This window comes from Helobdella robusta (genome assembly GCF_000326865.2).
Source record: "Helobdella robusta unplaced genomic scaffold HELROscaffold_25, whole genome shotgun sequence".
In the NCBI taxonomy this organism is placed as follows: Eukaryota; Metazoa; Annelida; class Clitellata; order Rhynchobdellida; family Glossiphoniidae; genus Helobdella; species Helobdella robusta.
This window is the reverse complement of record NW_008704310.1, coordinates 741,469-760,012: the sequence shown is the minus strand read 5'-3', so window position 1 is coordinate 760,012 and position 18,544 is coordinate 741,469. Positions and strand designations below refer to the sequence as shown.

The following is an 18,544-nucleotide window of genomic DNA, read 5'->3' as shown; positions in this document are numbered from 1 at the left end:
AATGTTATTCTAAGCTGTGCAAAGTGTTTGAGGCCATATGATCCACATATCAATAACACCTGATGACAAAATAAAAAATATGCATATTATACGGAAGGTTATTAAAAAATAAAGCAAAGCTTGATCAGCATATTCAACAATGTTTTAGGTCTGCTGACAAACATGAAATTAGGCTCATGCTGAAGTAATATATCTATTATATGTACATAAGTTTTGCTTCTTCTTGTTGTAAAGATGTTGGAAGCAAACTACATCAAACTTAAGAACTGTATTAATCACTCGATGAGGGGTTGTATAACAAGAATTGCTGACAGTAGAGCTATTCTTTTAAAACATTTGGACGTAAATTTTCAAAAAATAAAAGACCAACAACAGCATCAACAATAACTCATCTTGTCAAATAAAAACATTACATTTTACTTCAGCCCCTACAATATACAAATAATGGTTTTTAATTTTTATTTTATACTTTTTGTTTATTTATGGTTTTTTATATTACTTTAGTATTTTAGAATTTCAATTCAATTCAATTTATTTATAATTTAAATTCAAATTAATTATTTAATTAAATCAATCAATCAATCAATCAATCAATCAATCAATCAATCAATCAATCAATCAATCAATCAATCAATCAATCAATCAATCAATCAATCAATCAATTAGCTTATAAAGCGCTATTTTAGCGATGTTCAACAGCGCTCCTCAATGAATTTTGTAAACAGATGGGTCTTGAGATCCGCTCTGAACTTCGCAAGTGATGGAGAAGTAGTCAGAGAAGTAGGTAGAGAGTTCCAGAGAAAAGGACAAGAAAAAGCAAAAGCAGATTTGGCAAAAGAGTGTTTAACACGAGTTAAGAAAAAGCGAGAAGAAGAAGACGATCGTAAACCGGGGCGTTTAGGTTCAATTAATATATCTGATAAATACTTAGGAAATAATTTAGATTGAGACTTATACATGAACGTGCAAATTTTAAAAATTGTTCTATATTACAACAAATATGTTGTAATGGCTTCTAAAAGGATTTGTATTTCAGAGATTTTATGGCTATTAAGTACGAATTTAGAAATTATATCAGATAATAATTTCAAAAATGAAGTTGCATCATTTTTTACGTGTGACGAGATTTCGGTCGGTAAAAAAATTTTAGTTTCCGAATATGAAATGTTGAAAAAGGATAAAATCAAACAGTTGAACCGAGGAAGTAATAAATATGAAAAAGTTTGTGATATTGTTGACATATTTGTTGAACTGATGGATAATAAATTATCTGAACAGCTGCCAATATTTGTTATTTTTAACATTGAAAGAGTTCCTATACGTCTGGCCAAGGATAATAGTAAAATGGTATGCGAAAGTTTAAATAAATTAAATGAAAGATTAGACAACATCGAAAAAAATAACCAGTTGTTCTTAAAGTTTATGCAGTCTCATAGTGGCGTCACCAAACCTCAATCCGGCAGTGACCAAGTAGGGAATGTCTCTTTCAACGCCAGAGAAACTGATGTCAAACAAGCCACTAAAATGTCATACTTGGATACAGCGAAATTAAATCTTCCAGCAGATAATGTTGCTGTTGATAGCAATAACAGCTCTCCTTGGATGGTGGTTCCCAATAAAGTTAATAAACGTAAACAAGATGATGCTAACATCAATAACGTTAATAAAAGGATTTTGAAGCCAACTTCGCTACCAATCAAAAAAACGGTCGGGAAGCTATGCGACACCACAGGGTCACTTAAACTAAAAGGCGCGGAAAAGAAATCAGTAATATACCTTGGTAACATTACCCCATGTTCAAAAGACACAGTCGCTGAACATTTACGAAATTCTGATATCAAATTCCACAATATATTTCCTGCTAAACGACCTCAAAAAAACAATGCTGAGAAAACCAATGACAACGATGAGGAGTATAGTTCTTTCAGAATCTGTATTCCTGAAATTGAAAAGGATAAAATTTTTAATGCTGATATATGGCCTTTACACGCCAATGTTCGTGAATGGTTATTTTACACGAATCTAGCGCCTAAAACTCCATCCGTTGATAATGGCTAGTATTTCATCATTAAATAATTGTGTTAAAAATGATTTATCCTGTGATTGTAAATATTACTACGTTTCAAATTCAATAATTAATGATTCAAATGTTGATAACATTAGTTCGGCAAAGCATGCTCTCACTATTATACATATCAATGCAAGAAGTATTTTTCACAAAATGAGTAATTTAAAATTTTTTTTGGATTCCTTTCCTTTTCGTTTTACTGTTGTTGTAATCTCAGAGACGTGGTTAGATGATATGACTTCCCCCTTAATTGATTTACACGGATATAAATTCATATTTAATAATAGACAGAGCAAAAAAGGTGGGGGGGTTGGAATCTTTGTTCTGAATGAGATAGCTTACAATGTCGATGGAAAAGTAATGCATGATTCAATAGAAACTTTGACATTAACAATCTCTATGAACAACAATAAATGTGTTAAAATCATATCTGTTTACCGACCACCGGGTGCTAATTTAGATGAATTTATAAGTTTATTCGAAAATTTGTTGCTTGGAGGTAATTCACTCACTTATATTGCAGGAGATTTCAATATTAACATGGATTCTGCTTCGAAAGATAAATTGAATTTTGAGAGATTATTATTGTTCCACAAATTTCACGCCTTGATAAATTTGCCAACGCGAGTTACAACCTCATCTGCATCAGTTTTGGATAATATTTTAACTAATCAAAATGGTTTTCATCAGGCTGGAGTTGTAATTGCAGATTTGTCTGACCATTATCCCGTTTTTTGTTTAACGAACAATATGGAAGTTCAAAAAGTTAATTCAAGTTCGAATCGAAATAATGTACCCAAATTGAACGTAAATAAAATAAAGTCAATCCTAAACAACACCAACTGGGATTTCATTTTGAATGATGGTGATGTGAATCGTTGTGTGCAAAAATTTCTTGATTATTTTCGAAGGACGGTGGATGATTGTTGTAAGTTTTTGCCACCTGTGAGTTCTAAATTTAAAAAAAGCTGGATGAATGCGGATCTTCTGAAGCTCTGCAAAGAAAAAAATAAGCAGTATTTAAAACTCATTAAAGATCCATCTCCGAATAATTTATTTGTGTATAAATGCCTTAGAAATAGTTTTACAAAAGCTAAACGTAATGCAGAAAAACAATTTTACGACAAACTTTTTAAATTAAATAATAATAATATAAAGGCAAAATGGCGCTTGATAAATGAATGTTAAAAAGCAGACCACTCGAATTGACCATTTGAAGTTAAATGATTGCACAATCTCCGATAAAAAAGAGATTTGTAACACACTCAACCGAAATTTTATTGATACGATAAATTCACTCCAAGGCGGATTTAACCAGAATTTGCAGCATGAAATGTTTTCAGATCAGAATATCAACACATTCTACATAGATGAAATCAATACTGCTGAGTTGTTCAGCATTGTCAATTCCTTCAAACCTAACAAATCCACGTCTGATGATGGTTTCAATATGTTTATGGTCAAACTGTTTGTGGACGAAATCATTTTTCCACTAAAGCACATATGCAACCTGTCTCTAAAATCGGCAACTTTTCCTGATCGGTTCAAATTAGCCAAAGTTATTCCAATACATAAAAAGGGAGATAAAGGAGATGCTGGCAACTACAGACCAATTTCTTTGTTGTCTCCATTTTCTAAGATTCTCGAAAAAATAATGAGTGTTAGAATGATGACCTTTCTCAACCGCTTTAATATCTTATCCAGCAATCAGTACGGGTTTAGAAACGCTCACTCGACAGAGTTGGCAATTGTTGAGCTTACCCATCGTATACTAATGAACATGAATGATAGATACGTTACGATGGGCATTTTCATCGATCTGTCGAAAGCTTTTGATCTGATCAATCACTCGTTGCTTCTCAAAAAGTTAAATTTTTATGGTTTTCGTGGAAAAATTAATCAATGGTTCAGGAGTTATCTGGAAAATAGACTGCAATACGTTTGGCTGGAAAATCATGTCTCGGATGTCTTGCCTTTGAACTGCGGAGTCCCACAGGGTTCCATACTCGGTCCATTACTTTTTATCATTTTTGTTAACGATTTACCAAATGTTTCATCTGCTTTTCGCTGTATTTTGTATGCTGATGATACTAACATATTTTATTCATCGAAAAATCTTATGAATGAAAAATTACTTATAAATAGTGAAATGATTAAATTTGAACATTGGTTTAATATAAATAAATTATTAATTAACACAAGTAAATGCTCTTATACTATTATGGGTCCTAAGATTGTAACTAACACTATTCCTGATTTAAATATTAACATATGTAACCACGCAATAAAAAAACTTGATTCGATAAAATTTTTAGGTGTTTATTTACAAAGTAACTTATTGTGGAATGATCACATATTAGATATCACTTGTAAAACCAATCGATTTCTTTATATAATTAACAGGATTAAAAATAAACTTAATAAAAATACACTTGTTATTCTATATAATAGTTTCATTCTACCTTATTTATCTTACTGTAATATCATTTGGGGTAATAGCCCGTCGTATATTGTTAATCATTTATTTATTATGCAAAAATGGTTCATTAAAATATATTATAATTTAACCTTAATGTCTCATGTTGATCATTTGTTTTTAAAATTAGACATTTTAACAGTTAAACAATTGAACATTTATTATTCATCAATCTTTATGTCTAAATTGATTAACACTTATTACCTAATTATTTTGTTAATGTTTTCATCTAAGATCTAACATTCATTCTTTATCGACTAGGCAAAATAATATTTTTTACATATACCCAAATAGGTTAAATATTTACCAACACAGTATATTTGTAATTGGCCCAAGTATATGGGATGGAATTCTGCCAGAGGACATTAAAATTATATCTAATTTGAAGTCATTTAAAAAGTTTTTGAAGAAATTTTTGATAAAATATGATCCACCATGAGGACTATTATTTTAATTAATGGACCTGTAACATTGTAACATTTATCTATCAAACTTGCATTTAATTTCTTTTCTGTTGTTTAACTAATTACAAATAGTATTAGATATTATTTTGTTTTCGTGGGCTTGTTACATTGGTTTATGTATGTAATCCATCAAATTTACATTTATCTTTCATTTATGTTTAATTAATAAAAGTATATAAATTGTATTTAACTGTTCAGTGATCACGGTGGCCTTCACAAGATTATTTTATCTTATGTGGTCTCCGGAATCAGCTGTCTGATGGATTTATTTTCTTTTAAATTTTTCTTTCAGTTGGTTCAAATAAAGTATTTTCGTTCATTTCGTTCATTTATAGGGAGCCAGTGCAAGAGAACAAGATATGGAGATATATGAGAAAAGAAAGGGGCTCGAGCAACTAGACGAGCAGCAGAGTTAAAAGCTTTACTTAAAGGATAGAGTATAGAATCAGGAAGACCATAGTAGAGCAAGTTACAATAATCAATCCTAGATAAGACTAACGAAGTAACAAGAAGGAGAAGTAGGATCATCAAAAAAAGGCAAAAGTTTTTTTATTCTACGTAGATGAAAGTAAGAGCTTCTAGCAACACTATTAATCTGAGAAGAGAGAGACATAGTAGAATCAAAGATAAAACCTAGACTATGAAACTTATGAGAGACATTAAGAGTTTTAGAATCAGGTAAGATAATAGGAGGAATAGTAATGTGTTTAGATTTATTAAAACAAATTAATTCAAACTTAGAAGGATTAAGTTTAAGACACATAGAGTCAGACCAAGCGATAATTGAAGAAAGACAGAGATAAATTATGAAGAACACTATTGATATTAGTTAGATGGAGGAAAAGAAGTATAAATGTAAGAATCATCAGCATATAGTTGACTAGAGAAGGAAAAGTTATTAATAATATGAGGTAGTTCAGAAGTATAGAGTATAAATAGAAGAGGGCCAAGGATAGAACCCTGAGGTACTCCGAAAGTAAGAGTAGAGGAGTTAGAAGTAGAAATTAAATGAATAGAAATAAATTTCAGACAAACAGAAAAAGTAAACAGTAAACACAAAAAAATTACTAACAAAAAACGGCAATCCTTTTCTGGCGAATGAGGCCTTCCTCCATTTTGTTTTGAAGTTTTTCCACATTAAAAACATTTTCGCTAATGTAGCAAATAAATGTAGAATTGATTTATAAAACAAACAAAACTTAGCATGGTTCTGGGCAACCAAATGTAAATACTTTCAGTAGCACATAGTAAAAGTGAACAGAAGTTTTTAATAGTTGATCCTGATATATTTTAAATATCTCAGTGAGCAGCCGATAATACAAGAAAAATGCGTGCGTAATAATTCAGTGAATAGCACAGACAATCATGCATTTAAATTTTACAATATATACGTTGTACAAAATAATGAAATGTAGTGTTTTTTACGACACATTAATATAGCATATTTGTAAAGTATAACTAATGTGCTCTGCAAACTAGTTGATTGATTGGCTGATTGATTGAAACGCAACCGATTAAGACCTGACTGAGACTGCAACCGCAACAGAATGAGGCCACTCGCAGTCGCGCCGACTAAAACCCATAACCGGTCAACCGCAACCATGATTATATATAACATGGAATTTTATAACTGGAAGCGCCCTACCAGCGTTTTAACATTGAATTTTTTTTTCAACGGGCAAGTTACATCTGGAAGCAAGTTCCTAAAATTTAATTATTCATGAGCATTTTGGTTTATTTTTAGAAAAATCTGAGATATAATTAGAAAAAATCTTGGCCTTCCCGAAGTTATGTTAATGACTCTTTGCCGATCTGCATTCAGCTTGTTAGTTAAAATTTATTTCGTTTTCAACATTCCGTGAAGTTTTAGGTTTTATAAGATGCCGTATTTAATCGTTAAATAGATATTGCCATTTTTTTGATGCATCAGAAAAATCGAAGATTTATAATAAGTTCGTTAGCGATCCTCATTTTTCTGAAATAAAGATTTCTTCATTTATTTTCCCAGCACCCACGAATCACGATGATGATGAACTTCATTTACATTACTTCATTTCATATCATTTCATTAGAGTAAGAATCATTCCTAAATTAAATTAGAATCTAGAAAACGAAAAGAAGTCGGTAAAAATTTTATTGTAAAAATGAAATGTTATTAATATTTAAAAAATATAACTCATCACAATCAATTTATTTTATATTGTTATATAAATAAATTAATCAACTAATAATTTTTAAATTAAGATGTAATTCCTGTGCATATGTCCTAAACTAGAATCTTTCAACACCCCAAAGTTTACAATACAAAGGAATATTTGCTTTCAACATCATAACATACCCAAACCAAATTTAATGATATATAACCGCATGTTTATATATAATATTTAAAAAATAAATAGCAATAATAATATATAAATAACTAAAAATCCATATACTTAAAAAACAAATCCAAATGTTGATGAATTTTTTCAAATAAATGTTCATGTTGATTCCTATATCCATGAATGGAATGAATGGATGAATAAATAAATAACAAATAAACATAATGTATTTTATTGTCGTCTCCATATATGACACGTACGTATGATATCTCTGTGATTGTTGTCTTTGGGCGAATGTGTGTTTGAGATTAAAAAGTAACGAAAAAAACAGCAAAATTCCATCCCATTCACGTTTCATTCAAAGATGAATGAAAGTTCTCTCCTTTCAGATGAAATGAAGAAAACAACAGTATTTTCTTCATCTTTAGATAATATTGAAAATGATGACGAACATACAGTATAAACGGATGATTGATTGCAATAAAATTATTTGACTCACCCTTTCTGCTCTCCCACCCTCTATTGTCAACCAAATTCTGAATGCACTTTTAGTTTTAATTTTTCGTAGTCGAGGCATTGAAAGTTGAATTTATTAAAAATATAAATACAGTTTAAATTTTTTCAAATAAATGTTGAATAAATCTGAACTGTTGATTTTATAATGTGGAAAGTTGCTATTTCCTCTGTACGGAGAATTATTCAAATAGGTAACAACAAAATATTTTTTTTATAATTATAATATCTTAAATTTTATATTATAATTTCAATTCAATTATTGAAAAAAAACGAAAAAATTATTAATAAATAATAAAAAAATTAATAGCAAAATAGTTTGAATTTTAAGTTGAAAAAAAAATTTATTATAAATATTTTTCTTGGTTTACCTAATAATTTTATGCTTAGAAAATTTATATATATTAATTTAATTAAAATTAATTATATAATTTTTTTAGTAATTCATCACAGATCACATCATTCATAAATCATGCAAAATTAAAACTCATCTAACTTCTTATGATAAAAATTATTTTACTCTAACACTAATCTATTAGTTTAGAATTTAGATTTTAGAACAATTCAATTCAATTGATCATTCTCATATTACAAAATTATTTTTATTACAACAGATGCCACACAGTCAAACTTGTGTGCTCAGTTATTAAAGACATGCACCACAGTCCAATGCAGCGCCTTTACACAGAAAAGAAATTCCAGTTTTATGACCCAAGGTTTCTTCTTATTGTAATATATTCATTTGTATTTTTAATTCAATGATTGTATTGTTCAATTTGGCTTGAAATTGTTAAATTGCTTATTATGCAAATTATTCTTTGATTCTTTTTTCCTCATTTTTGAATATATTATATATGCATTTGACACTCCTGAGAAACAATTTGCTCATCCTTAAAACTCTGTCAATTATTTATTCATTACCAGTGCCTGCGTCAGATTTGTGGGAAGGTGTTGTGAGTGTCAGTAATGCTGGTAAGAAAAAAGGGAGAGGCAAAAGAGTTGGCAGGAAGAAGGTCACCGATCTGAACAGGGGACAGACTATTGGCGCTGGTGAGGTTTTCATCTGTTTCATCAATCCAACATTCAAACAACTGACCTATTCTTGAATGAAGCAGCAATCATTTCATTCCACAGGTCGTGAGAACATGTTGTGGCCTGGTCTGAACAGTCCCATCTTGAAGGGGAAGGCCATTGTTTCCAGGCAAAAACTTCCACCTGATCCAGAAAAAGCTCAAGAGATTGTTAGAATGAGAGATCAAATGAGCAAGGTTCTGTCTTATTTTTTTTTTACTTTTTCATAATGTTTGATTATCAATAATTCTTAAATAATTATTTTGTCTAAATTTAAACGTTTTTCATGTTATCATTTTGTAAATCTCTCTATATCAATATAAAGCCTAGTTGTTTCATGACAAAATATGGAAACTTTCTACTACCCATGTAGAGCATGAGATGATTTTATTTTCTATTCTTGTCTGAAAATATCTTGGTAACAAACAATACAATAGTGAATCTTTGTTGGTTATTAAGGTTCGATATCCAGCACTGCCTCCCCTACTGAGAGGTTATTCAGGGTCAAAGTTCAATGGTCAGAGTGTGGGACCTCCTGACCCCGTTGCTGACTGTGAGTTCCAGCATTTTGTTATGTTTCTTATTTAAATTTTGTCCCATTCACTTTGTTCTTGAAGTAAAGAACAACAAAAGGAAAATGTATTTGATATATCAATGAATCATTATTAAAAAATTTTTGTTTTCAAAACATGAAAGCTTCGAATTGGAAAGCAAACTGTGGATAATAATATCTGAATGTTTTGTAATGGAATGCCTGATTTGCACAATTCACAAGCCTTGTATATATGTGCTGACAGACATTCAAATTAGCCAACCCTTGTCACGCATTCAACATAATTTACAAATTCTACAGATACATTTGATGATTTTGACACGAGGGTCCTTGAGGTCAGTTCAAATTTATTCAATCATTTCAATTTAAAATCTTCATCATCAAGATTATCTTCATTCCAGCGAATCTCAAAATTGTTCCCAGTGATTATAAACATCACCGTTATTATTTTCAATATTTAGTTTGCTTGTCATTAAATGGCTTGTACATATTTTTAATTTCATGCGAATAAGGCAGAAAATAAAATTGATTAAACTGTAAATGAATAATTTCATGTACACACATTTTCCCGTCTGTTTATCCATCCATCCAACCAACAATCCATTTGACCATCCATCCATCTGACCATCCATCCACTGACTTCCAGTTCAAGACAGTATGCAACATGACAGGCACCCTAGGCAGGAAGATGAGGTTTTCTGCATTTGTTGTCACTGGCAACAAAAACGGAGTAGCAGGTCATTGGCTCGCACAGTCACTCATTTTTCCATCTTAATGTTTCCAAGTCTTCTGTTCACTATTTCATCACATTAACAATCAAAGTTTTCAAGATGTAGTTTGTTATGATAACAACTTTGAATTTCCTCATCAGCCCTATCAACCAACCAACTAACCAACCAATTGATCAATTACACCAGCAGTTAAAATGATTTGTTTGCCAACTATCTTTGCACCATCACATTCAATCCACATTTGTTGCAGTTTCAATTTACTTCATCTAGCACTTCATGCTTTCATTGCAGGCTATGGGTTGGGCAAGGCACTAAATGCAAAGGCTGCCATCAGAGTTGTGAGTGAATTATTGACAACGATTTTGAAGAGTCATCATATATAATGATGTTATAATAACATTTTATTTCATTTAGATATGGGCATATGTTCTTCGCGTCCATTATTTCTTTATGTTTATGTTTATTGACAACGATACGATGATAAAAATGATGAAGAACGTAAATAAAGATTCTCATTTGATAGATGATGATTGATAATTACAAAATAGAAATATTTATGATGTTTACTGTCGCCAATTACCTGTAGTATCATTATAAATGTACCAGGCCAAAAATAAGGCAGCCCAGAAGCTGGTGTACGTGCCGAGGTTTGAGGATCACACAGTCTACCACAACATGTTCGCTCAATACCACAGGTCCAAAATATTCATTCACAAGAAGGAAAGAGGTTGATGTTGTTTTGGAATTGTCATGCTAGTTGTAATATAAATTTATTATATTTTTGTTGGTTCACTTAGTTTTCCTCGTATCAAGTATTTTGCAAACCTTTCAAGTTAATATATCATTCATCAAGCAAATTCATCAGTAATATAAATGAAAGTGATGCAGTAAACTCGTTTTCATTTTTTTTGGCTTTAATTATGCATCTCCTGCAAAGCAAATCTACTTACAATTCTTCCATTACTGAGGATGTGCTACAAAGTCTACATGTCCAGCCACATCACCTAGCTAATGGTTGGCATATTGTGTGGTAGCCATTGAAGCTTGTGAGACAACATTTGAACTGAGGCAGCCTGCAACAGCAACATGATACCTGGCCTTCTTACCACACCAACTGAACTGTTGACCAACATCGAAAATGAAGCTTGTTACTGTTTGATTCCTTTTCCAGGTTATGGTCTGAGGTGCCACAGAGTATTGAAGACAATTTGTGACTTGCTGGGCATCAAAGATTTGCACTGCAAAGTTGAAAATAGCACAAAAAATGTCCAAAGTGTTACAAGGGCATTTTTTGATGCGGTTACACATCAGGTTTGTATCAATTTATTGCAGATGAATAACCACGCAACGCAGCATCCATTTACTTACTGAACATACTCTTCCTTAAACAATTGTAAGTAATTTTAATGTATGTAATGTAATGACGTACAACGTGACAGGAGACCCATGCAGAGTTGGCAGAAAGAATGGGCTACCACGTGGTCGAGATGAAGAAGGAGGAGGATTACTTCCCTCGTCTGATTGCTTCACCTTCAACTCCTGCTAATAAGAAGCCAATTGAAGATGAAGTTGAAGACCTTGAAGTTTGTGCTTGCCATGCCTTGATTGTTGAAGCATTTTCGCTATGCTTTTAATTGCTTTCACCCATCTAAAAATTTTTATGGTTTCTGCATCTCCATATTGGAACATTTAATGTGTGAAAAATATTCTATTAATGACAAATGGGGGATAGTCAAATGCTGCACACGTGGGAGGTAGGAACAAAACTAAGCAAAGTGAACAGTAAATAAACCTGTTTTTGTTGAACAGGTTGATTTTGAAAGGCTGTATTATGGCGGGAAATGTGAATTACCGAAACGAGATATCAATTGGTTCTACCTGGACAAACCATTCTATCTAAAAAAGAAAAAGTTGGTTCATGCCAGGAGGAACCAACCACATGCAGCCATACTGAGGAGAGCCGGTCTTACGTGATCAACATTAGCTGTTTAATTTGTTTAAAATGTAATGCTACGTTTATTTTATTGTTTGTTTTAAAATACAATTATTTAATTGCATTGAATCATCTTCTTCATTTTCGACTTGATCTAAACTTTTCAAACGATCACATTAAATATAAAATGACTCAACAAGAAGTGCCAGGTTAGCCAACACTTACTTATTTATGCCTGCTCATTTAGTAGCCTCAAGAATTTTGTCAGCCAGTTGTTGAAATTCTCAAAAATTAAAAAAATTGTGAACTGCATTTATTATTTTTTCTAATCTAAACTATGTTGTAAATAAATAGATTAAAATCCTTTATCTGTAAGAAATTGAGAAACATTTTCCAGATGGAGTCCTCTGATCCACAATTTGCAACAAACCTCATTGACTGTTGTGTATATTTTATTGTTGGTCTTTTTGCTCAGATATTTTTTGACTTCTTCATCAAATTTCTGCAGGGATACATTTGTAAATGACAGATGTAAAGTTAATTGTTACTAATTGAAGCAGCAGAGAGGTTAAACCTTTATATCTCCTTCAACTTTGTGTACAACTGTGAAATGTCTGTTGCCTCCATTCAATGTGACCTTGTACAGTGGAAAGTTGTGGAAGCGAGTTCTTCTCACTCTGTAAAGTTCACCTGGCAGTGGATCTGTTTGATATATATAGTGTATCATGAAAGTTTTGTGGGTGTTGTTTTTAAAGTGCCAGCAACAAAATAAGGTGAATTGTTATGTGATCAAGGAGTAATCTAATACCTTTACATATTACCGGAGTGTTTCAGGCAGCTATCAAATATTAACTACAAAACCTTTCTAAATAGGTAATACAATGGATACCAACAAATTATATTTTGAGACAACCTTTTGGTGGGAACCATCCGGATGGTGTTGGGTAGGATGTGTGGACAGGAGGGTCAGGGACGGTGGCACGAGGAAACAACTTCTCCACATGCTTCCACTCCTCTGGATCCCTAGATTCAATTACTTCAGTCAGCGTTGGCTCTGGTGGTTTGATGACTGGGATGCCATCTTTTGAGGTGTGAATGTCGCATGGCTGAGGCTGAATGGAACAATCAAAAAATGAACAATGCAATGAGTGTTTGGCACTTTCTTCATGTTTCACTGATTTACTTTAGAATGTGAAAATCTTTAATTAACTTTTATCATAAACTGAATAAACTATCTATTGGGGCTCAGATAATGATGGGATAATGAAATGCGGTATCTCTTTCCACTGTGCTGTGTCTTATAAATTAGAAGAATGCCAGCTTGCCCTATCATCAGTGTGCAAACAAACTCAACTTTACAAGTTAATGAAACATTTGAAAAAATAACAAAAACAAAACTCAAAATACCTCTTTGAGAATTTGGTACCACTTAAAGCTGGATGTTAATCTGGTAGCAACAATGAGAGTTTTGCTGCTTTTGAGGAGGCTGCAAGCCGTGTTCTATGGTGATTAGAATGTGTCATTAAATTCATTTTGAAAAAATTAAAAGTGTATTAAATGTTTTTATTTAAATTTAAATGAAATAATAAATAATTTTAGGTTTATGATGATTTTTAGTAATATTTGTGAGTTGGTTAGTGTCAGGGTTAGGGAACGTTTGTTGAACAAACTTAGTTTTAGACTTTAGACTGACTTAGTTTTAGTTGTTAGAGAGTAGACTAGAGCAGTGTTGCTTTGATTTTTGTTACAATCATTAATAAAATATTTCAAATTTATAAAACAATTTGCCAAATTTTGATTTAAAGAAAAGGGCAATTAAAAAATAAATATAGATTTGCACATAATTACAAAACTTCAAACTACCATCCTGCTATCTGAAGTCCTGTCTTTCGATTTCTAAACTTTTTTTGAGTAAAAGTAAACCCACGTAAGTGAAGGCAGTCTGAGTTTTCTTCCATGTTGGTATGAAGTACCAAACAGATTCATATATTTCATATATGTCAAATACTTGAAATACACATATATGGTTTTATTTGAATATTTTATTTTCTTGTATACAGCAGAGTAAATTCTATACCTGGAAGTAAAGATGTCAAACCAAAAGAGAGAAAAGATGTACAGCTAAACTGAACATTTTCTACCAAACATTTTAATTATAGAATTATTTATTCTTAAAAACTGTTATCATTATAATGGCAAGAAACTTTGTCTGCGCTGCAAAATTATTTTATTCTATTCTATTTTATTCCATTCTAAATGTATTCTTGGCATGATTTCAATTACATAATTTTTTACAATCTAACCCTACGTTTTTTAAAAGTAAAATTTGATGCAAACTGTCAGAAAAGCCGACCGCGAAGTTACTGAAGAAGGACAGAAGCCAGGTTTTGCGTTTGCTGGTTTTACCGATTCATTTTCTGTTGGTCTGTCCGTTGGCTCGTAAGCGTGTCACACGATGGGGGAAGTGGCGTCAACTTTGATCAAGCGATGGAGCAGTGGAGCACAGAGCCCACAAACTTGTTGAAAAGTCCAACAAACCAAAGACCGCCCCACTGCACCCATCATCCGTCGATCAAATTCAATCCTACATCTCAGGTGTGTACGTATGTGAATGTGTATGTCTCGATCACATGTGTACTTGTATATATATATATATATATATATATATATATATATATATATATATATACAGTTTTTAAGAAAATCAACCTCATTAATACAATTATTATATTTATACATTAATTTTTTAAGTTTTCTAATTAAAATTTTTTTATAGATATTTAATTTATTAAGTAAAAAACTAAAATTATTATTGTTCATGTTTATTAAAATAAATAAATAATTACAGGAAGCTTTTTCGATATAAAATATATCATTTTCAGTGCAAAATATTTTAAATAATAACGAATAAAAATGACCGTATAACTTAATTTTAAGCGTGAAACATTTTTGAAAATACTATTATTAATTATTATATACTATATATTTAACATATTGATAAAATTAACTTAAAATTATTTACATAGATATATATTAGAATTAAACAAAATAAATTAAAATTTTAAAATTGCTGAAAAAACACCATAAAGTAAATCAACAAATAAAAAACAAAAATCAGCCATATCATCATACTACAACATTCATGTTTCCAAGTTTATATTATTATCATTGTTATTGTTATTATCATTATTATTATTATTACTATTGTTGTTGTAGTTGTTGTTATTGCTGTTGTTATTATTGTTATTATCATTATTATTACTATTGTTGTTGTTGTTATTGTTGCTGCTGCTGTTGTTATTGTTGTTGTTGCTGTTGTTATTGTTGTTGTTGTTATTGACAATGATGATGTTGTTGTTGTTAACATTTGTATTGGTGTTGTTGTTGCAATTATTAACATTATTGTTGGTGTTGTGGTCATGGTCGTTGGCATCTCTAACATGGTTAACACTGTTGTTGGTAGTAACATGGTTGTTGGTGGTGGTGGTGGTGGTAACGTGGTTGTTATTGTTATTATTGGTGGTGAGAGAATTATTAATTAGTTTAGATAACTGCTTGTGAGTCGGAAGTACTGTTAAACTTTGTAGCTGAACATTTAATTTTGAATTTTTTATTTCTATTAATATGGCTTCGGCTATCTTTAAGGTGAAATAATCGGAGTTTTTGTAAAGAACATTTGTGTTATTGTCAAGAATTGAACGTGTTAATGTTGTATTATGTGTCGTTTCTATATGAGATTTGATCGCACCCTCTCTTTTGTGCATGGTAAGTCAACGAGAAAGTTGAGTGGTGGTCATTACTATATATAAAGAAGTTTGGTGCACACAGTTACCAATGGGACAGGAAAATTTATATATAAGATGACTATTTTTCATGATGGAATTGTTGTTGGGTTGACAGTTATTTTTGATTATCATGTGTGATGTTTTGGCGTTTTTATAATATATTCTTAACTTAACTTTGCAATTGGGATTGACGGGTTTGATATTGTTGTAAATTAGTTTTCTTAAAATGTTTTCATCTGTTTTATATGAAGTGGACATGATGTTGCGGTAATATAGAATAATATCTTTATCATTATTATTATTATTGTTGTGAATGCTGTTAGTAGTATTGTTATTGTTAATATTGGCGTTTTTGTAGTAGGTGTTGTTTTGGTTACTATAGTTGTTGACTGTGATGTTGATATATATATATATATATATATCGATAAATTTATGTATATATATAAATACATATAAAATAATTATATAAATATATTTATATATACATACAATTTTTTTATTTTTCCATTGTTTGCACGTGGTTATCTTCTTTGTCAAAACACACGTGTAGAGTAGCGTAGATTAATTAGATAACTGACATTTTTATCCGAAAAATAATTTTTCAAATTTGGGCATGTGCATGCTGTTTTTCCCATTTTCCCATTCCAGTCCATCATTTCCGATTCCCGAACAGTGATTACCTACTCCCTAAAGTTCCCATTCCCATGCTCACCTCTAATCGGCATTTCGGCAGCAGCATAAAAACAGTATGCTTACGTACGCATTAGGTTAACAAGTATACATGTTTATGAATATTCATACTATGTGAATTTTTAATGACCTGTCGCACACTGTCACGCTAGACAAACCCCCTCTCCTCATCCCAACGTGACGTAATTATCGAATGGCCACACACACACATACACATACACACACAAACACAAATAAACACACACACGATAATTATGTACTATATATAAATGTTTCGACCCCGAAAAACAGTTTTTTTTTACTTCAAAATTAAAAACACCGTTTATAAACAGATTATTGTTACAAATCTTTCACATAGATACATTCATCCATTCATTAATTCATTCATTAATTCATTCATTCATTTACTTACAAACAGTGCATTAATGCCACGTGCCCTGTTAAATATTTTAAAAATCGTTTCGGGAAACTTGGATGAACTTAGATTTGTGATTATGAATTTGTAAAATTCATTCGAATTTATGAAATTCATTCATTCATAAATGCATCTATATGCATCTTATGGTAATTAGTATAAAAATGTCTAAAAATGTTTTTAATAGGTATGATTGTAATTTACTATTTTGTAAAAGTTTGATTTTTTGGTTTGAATTTATTGTTTTTTAATTTTTTATGGCTAAATGTTTATAAATTTCTTGAAAATTACCTAAAAAAATTTAGTTACACGCATGAGCTAGAATAATTAAACGAGGAGCTGACAAAGCAGTATCTTTTTGCGGTGATGATGATAGTTTTAGTTATGATACTGATACTATCAGTTGCGATAATGATAATTTTAGTTATTGTAATTATGAAATTTGGGAAAAAATGATGATAGTGAGAGTTGATAATGACAAGGGGATAGAAACAAAGCAGTAATTGCGAATGAATTTGCATGAGCTTATGAATATACGTCATGAAGTTAGTTAACTTCTCATGAAGTTAGTTAACTTCAAGGATATATATATGAACTGCTAATTTAATATTGCTGTTTTATTAACTTTTAGAGCTTTTCGATTTTTATTTTGTTTGGTACTAAAGACATGTTCTTAATATTTACTTTTTTGAAAAAATTGTTTTAGGTGTTCGAAAATTAGCAAAATGGAAAAAAAAGAAATGGAAGGATGTAAAAAAGAGAAATGGAAGGAAAACGCGGAAATGAGTTAAACAAAAGAAAACGGAAACGTTGTCATGAATGGGAATTCGGGAGGGAATCGGGAATGACAAACAAAAATGGGAGGGAATTGGGAACAAATAAACAAAGAGGCCATTCAATAATTATGTCACGGTTTTATACCATTTTTAACCCCTCCACCCCTTCCCTGTCACACCCTGTCACGCTCAGCTGATCCCCCCTAATTCACGACCTGTAATCTATTATTAATATATTATAGAGATAACATCACGACATAAGTACAATGTTTTAAATCAGAATAAAAATGTCTCGTAACGATCAAGTTCATGTTCATGGCTAATTTTACAGTTCGGTCCACACTGCTGCCAGATGTTGCTCCGTTGTAACCAATGAAATGTGTGTATCATTGCCAGCATTGTCTATATTCAATCCTGTACAGAAAGAAATTAGGCGTTTTATTTTCTGTTGCTTAATATTAAAATTGAACATTTGTTTAATTGTTTATATTGCGTGCATAGATTATCTAAAATATCTAAAACTAAAATGGCAGCAATAATGTTCTGCCTAAATATCGAACATAACCCGACCTGGTACTTTGGAACGTATCGGCACTAAAAGCGAGTGGGAATTGAAATTTGTTCCCAATTCTCTCCCATTTTTGTTTGTCATTCCCGATTCACTCACGAATTCACAATTAACATGGATTTAATAATAATAATAATGTCATTTATGAGCGCCCTATGCATAGCGTCAGAGGCGCTGGAT

General features: G+C 31.2%; 4 protein-coding genes across 4 annotated transcripts; 2 read left to right on the top strand and 2 right to left on the bottom strand.

Annotated features, from left to right (window-relative positions):
• Positions 1-708: 708 nt before the first annotated feature.
• HELRODRAFT_172950 (hypothetical protein) lies at positions 709-2,058 on the top strand (the record flags this gene model as incomplete). The annotated part of the gene is made up of 2 exons (XM_009019609.1): positions 709-901; positions 1,100-2,058. The coding sequence occupies 2 exons, from the start codon at positions 709-711 to the stop codon at positions 2,056-2,058; spliced, it is 1,152 nt and encodes a 383-aa protein (XP_009017857.1).
• Positions 2,059-8,696: 6,638 nt separating this feature from the next.
• HELRODRAFT_79614 (hypothetical protein) lies at positions 8,697-11,831 on the top strand (the record flags this gene model as incomplete). Its single annotated transcript, XM_009019608.1, has 9 exons — positions 8,697-8,892; positions 8,977-9,110; positions 9,373-9,466; positions 9,767-9,801; positions 10,113-10,203; positions 10,489-10,535; positions 10,804-10,924; positions 11,369-11,508; positions 11,637-11,831. The coding sequence occupies 9 exons, from the start codon at positions 8,697-8,699 to the stop codon at positions 11,829-11,831; spliced, it is 1,053 nt and encodes a 350-aa protein (XP_009017856.1).
• A 594-nt stretch (positions 11,832-12,425) lies between these two features.
• Positions 12,426-14,088, bottom strand: HELRODRAFT_191798 (hypothetical protein; the record flags this gene model as incomplete). Its single annotated transcript, XM_009019607.1, has 5 exons — positions 12,426-12,632; positions 12,705-12,832; positions 13,044-13,242; positions 13,538-13,616; positions 13,994-14,088. The coding sequence occupies 5 exons, from the start codon at positions 14,086-14,088 to the stop codon at positions 12,486-12,488; spliced, it is 648 nt and encodes a 215-aa protein (XP_009017855.1). The 3' UTR covers positions 12,426-12,485.
• Positions 14,089-15,270: 1,182 nt separating this feature from the next.
• On the bottom strand, positions 15,271-16,640 carry HELRODRAFT_172946 (hypothetical protein; the record flags this gene model as incomplete). Its single annotated transcript, XM_009019606.1, has 2 exons — positions 15,271-15,580; positions 16,600-16,640. The coding sequence occupies 2 exons, from the start codon at positions 16,638-16,640 to the stop codon at positions 15,271-15,273; spliced, it is 351 nt and encodes a 116-aa protein (XP_009017854.1).
• Between the last annotated feature and the right edge of the window lie 1,904 nt (positions 16,641-18,544).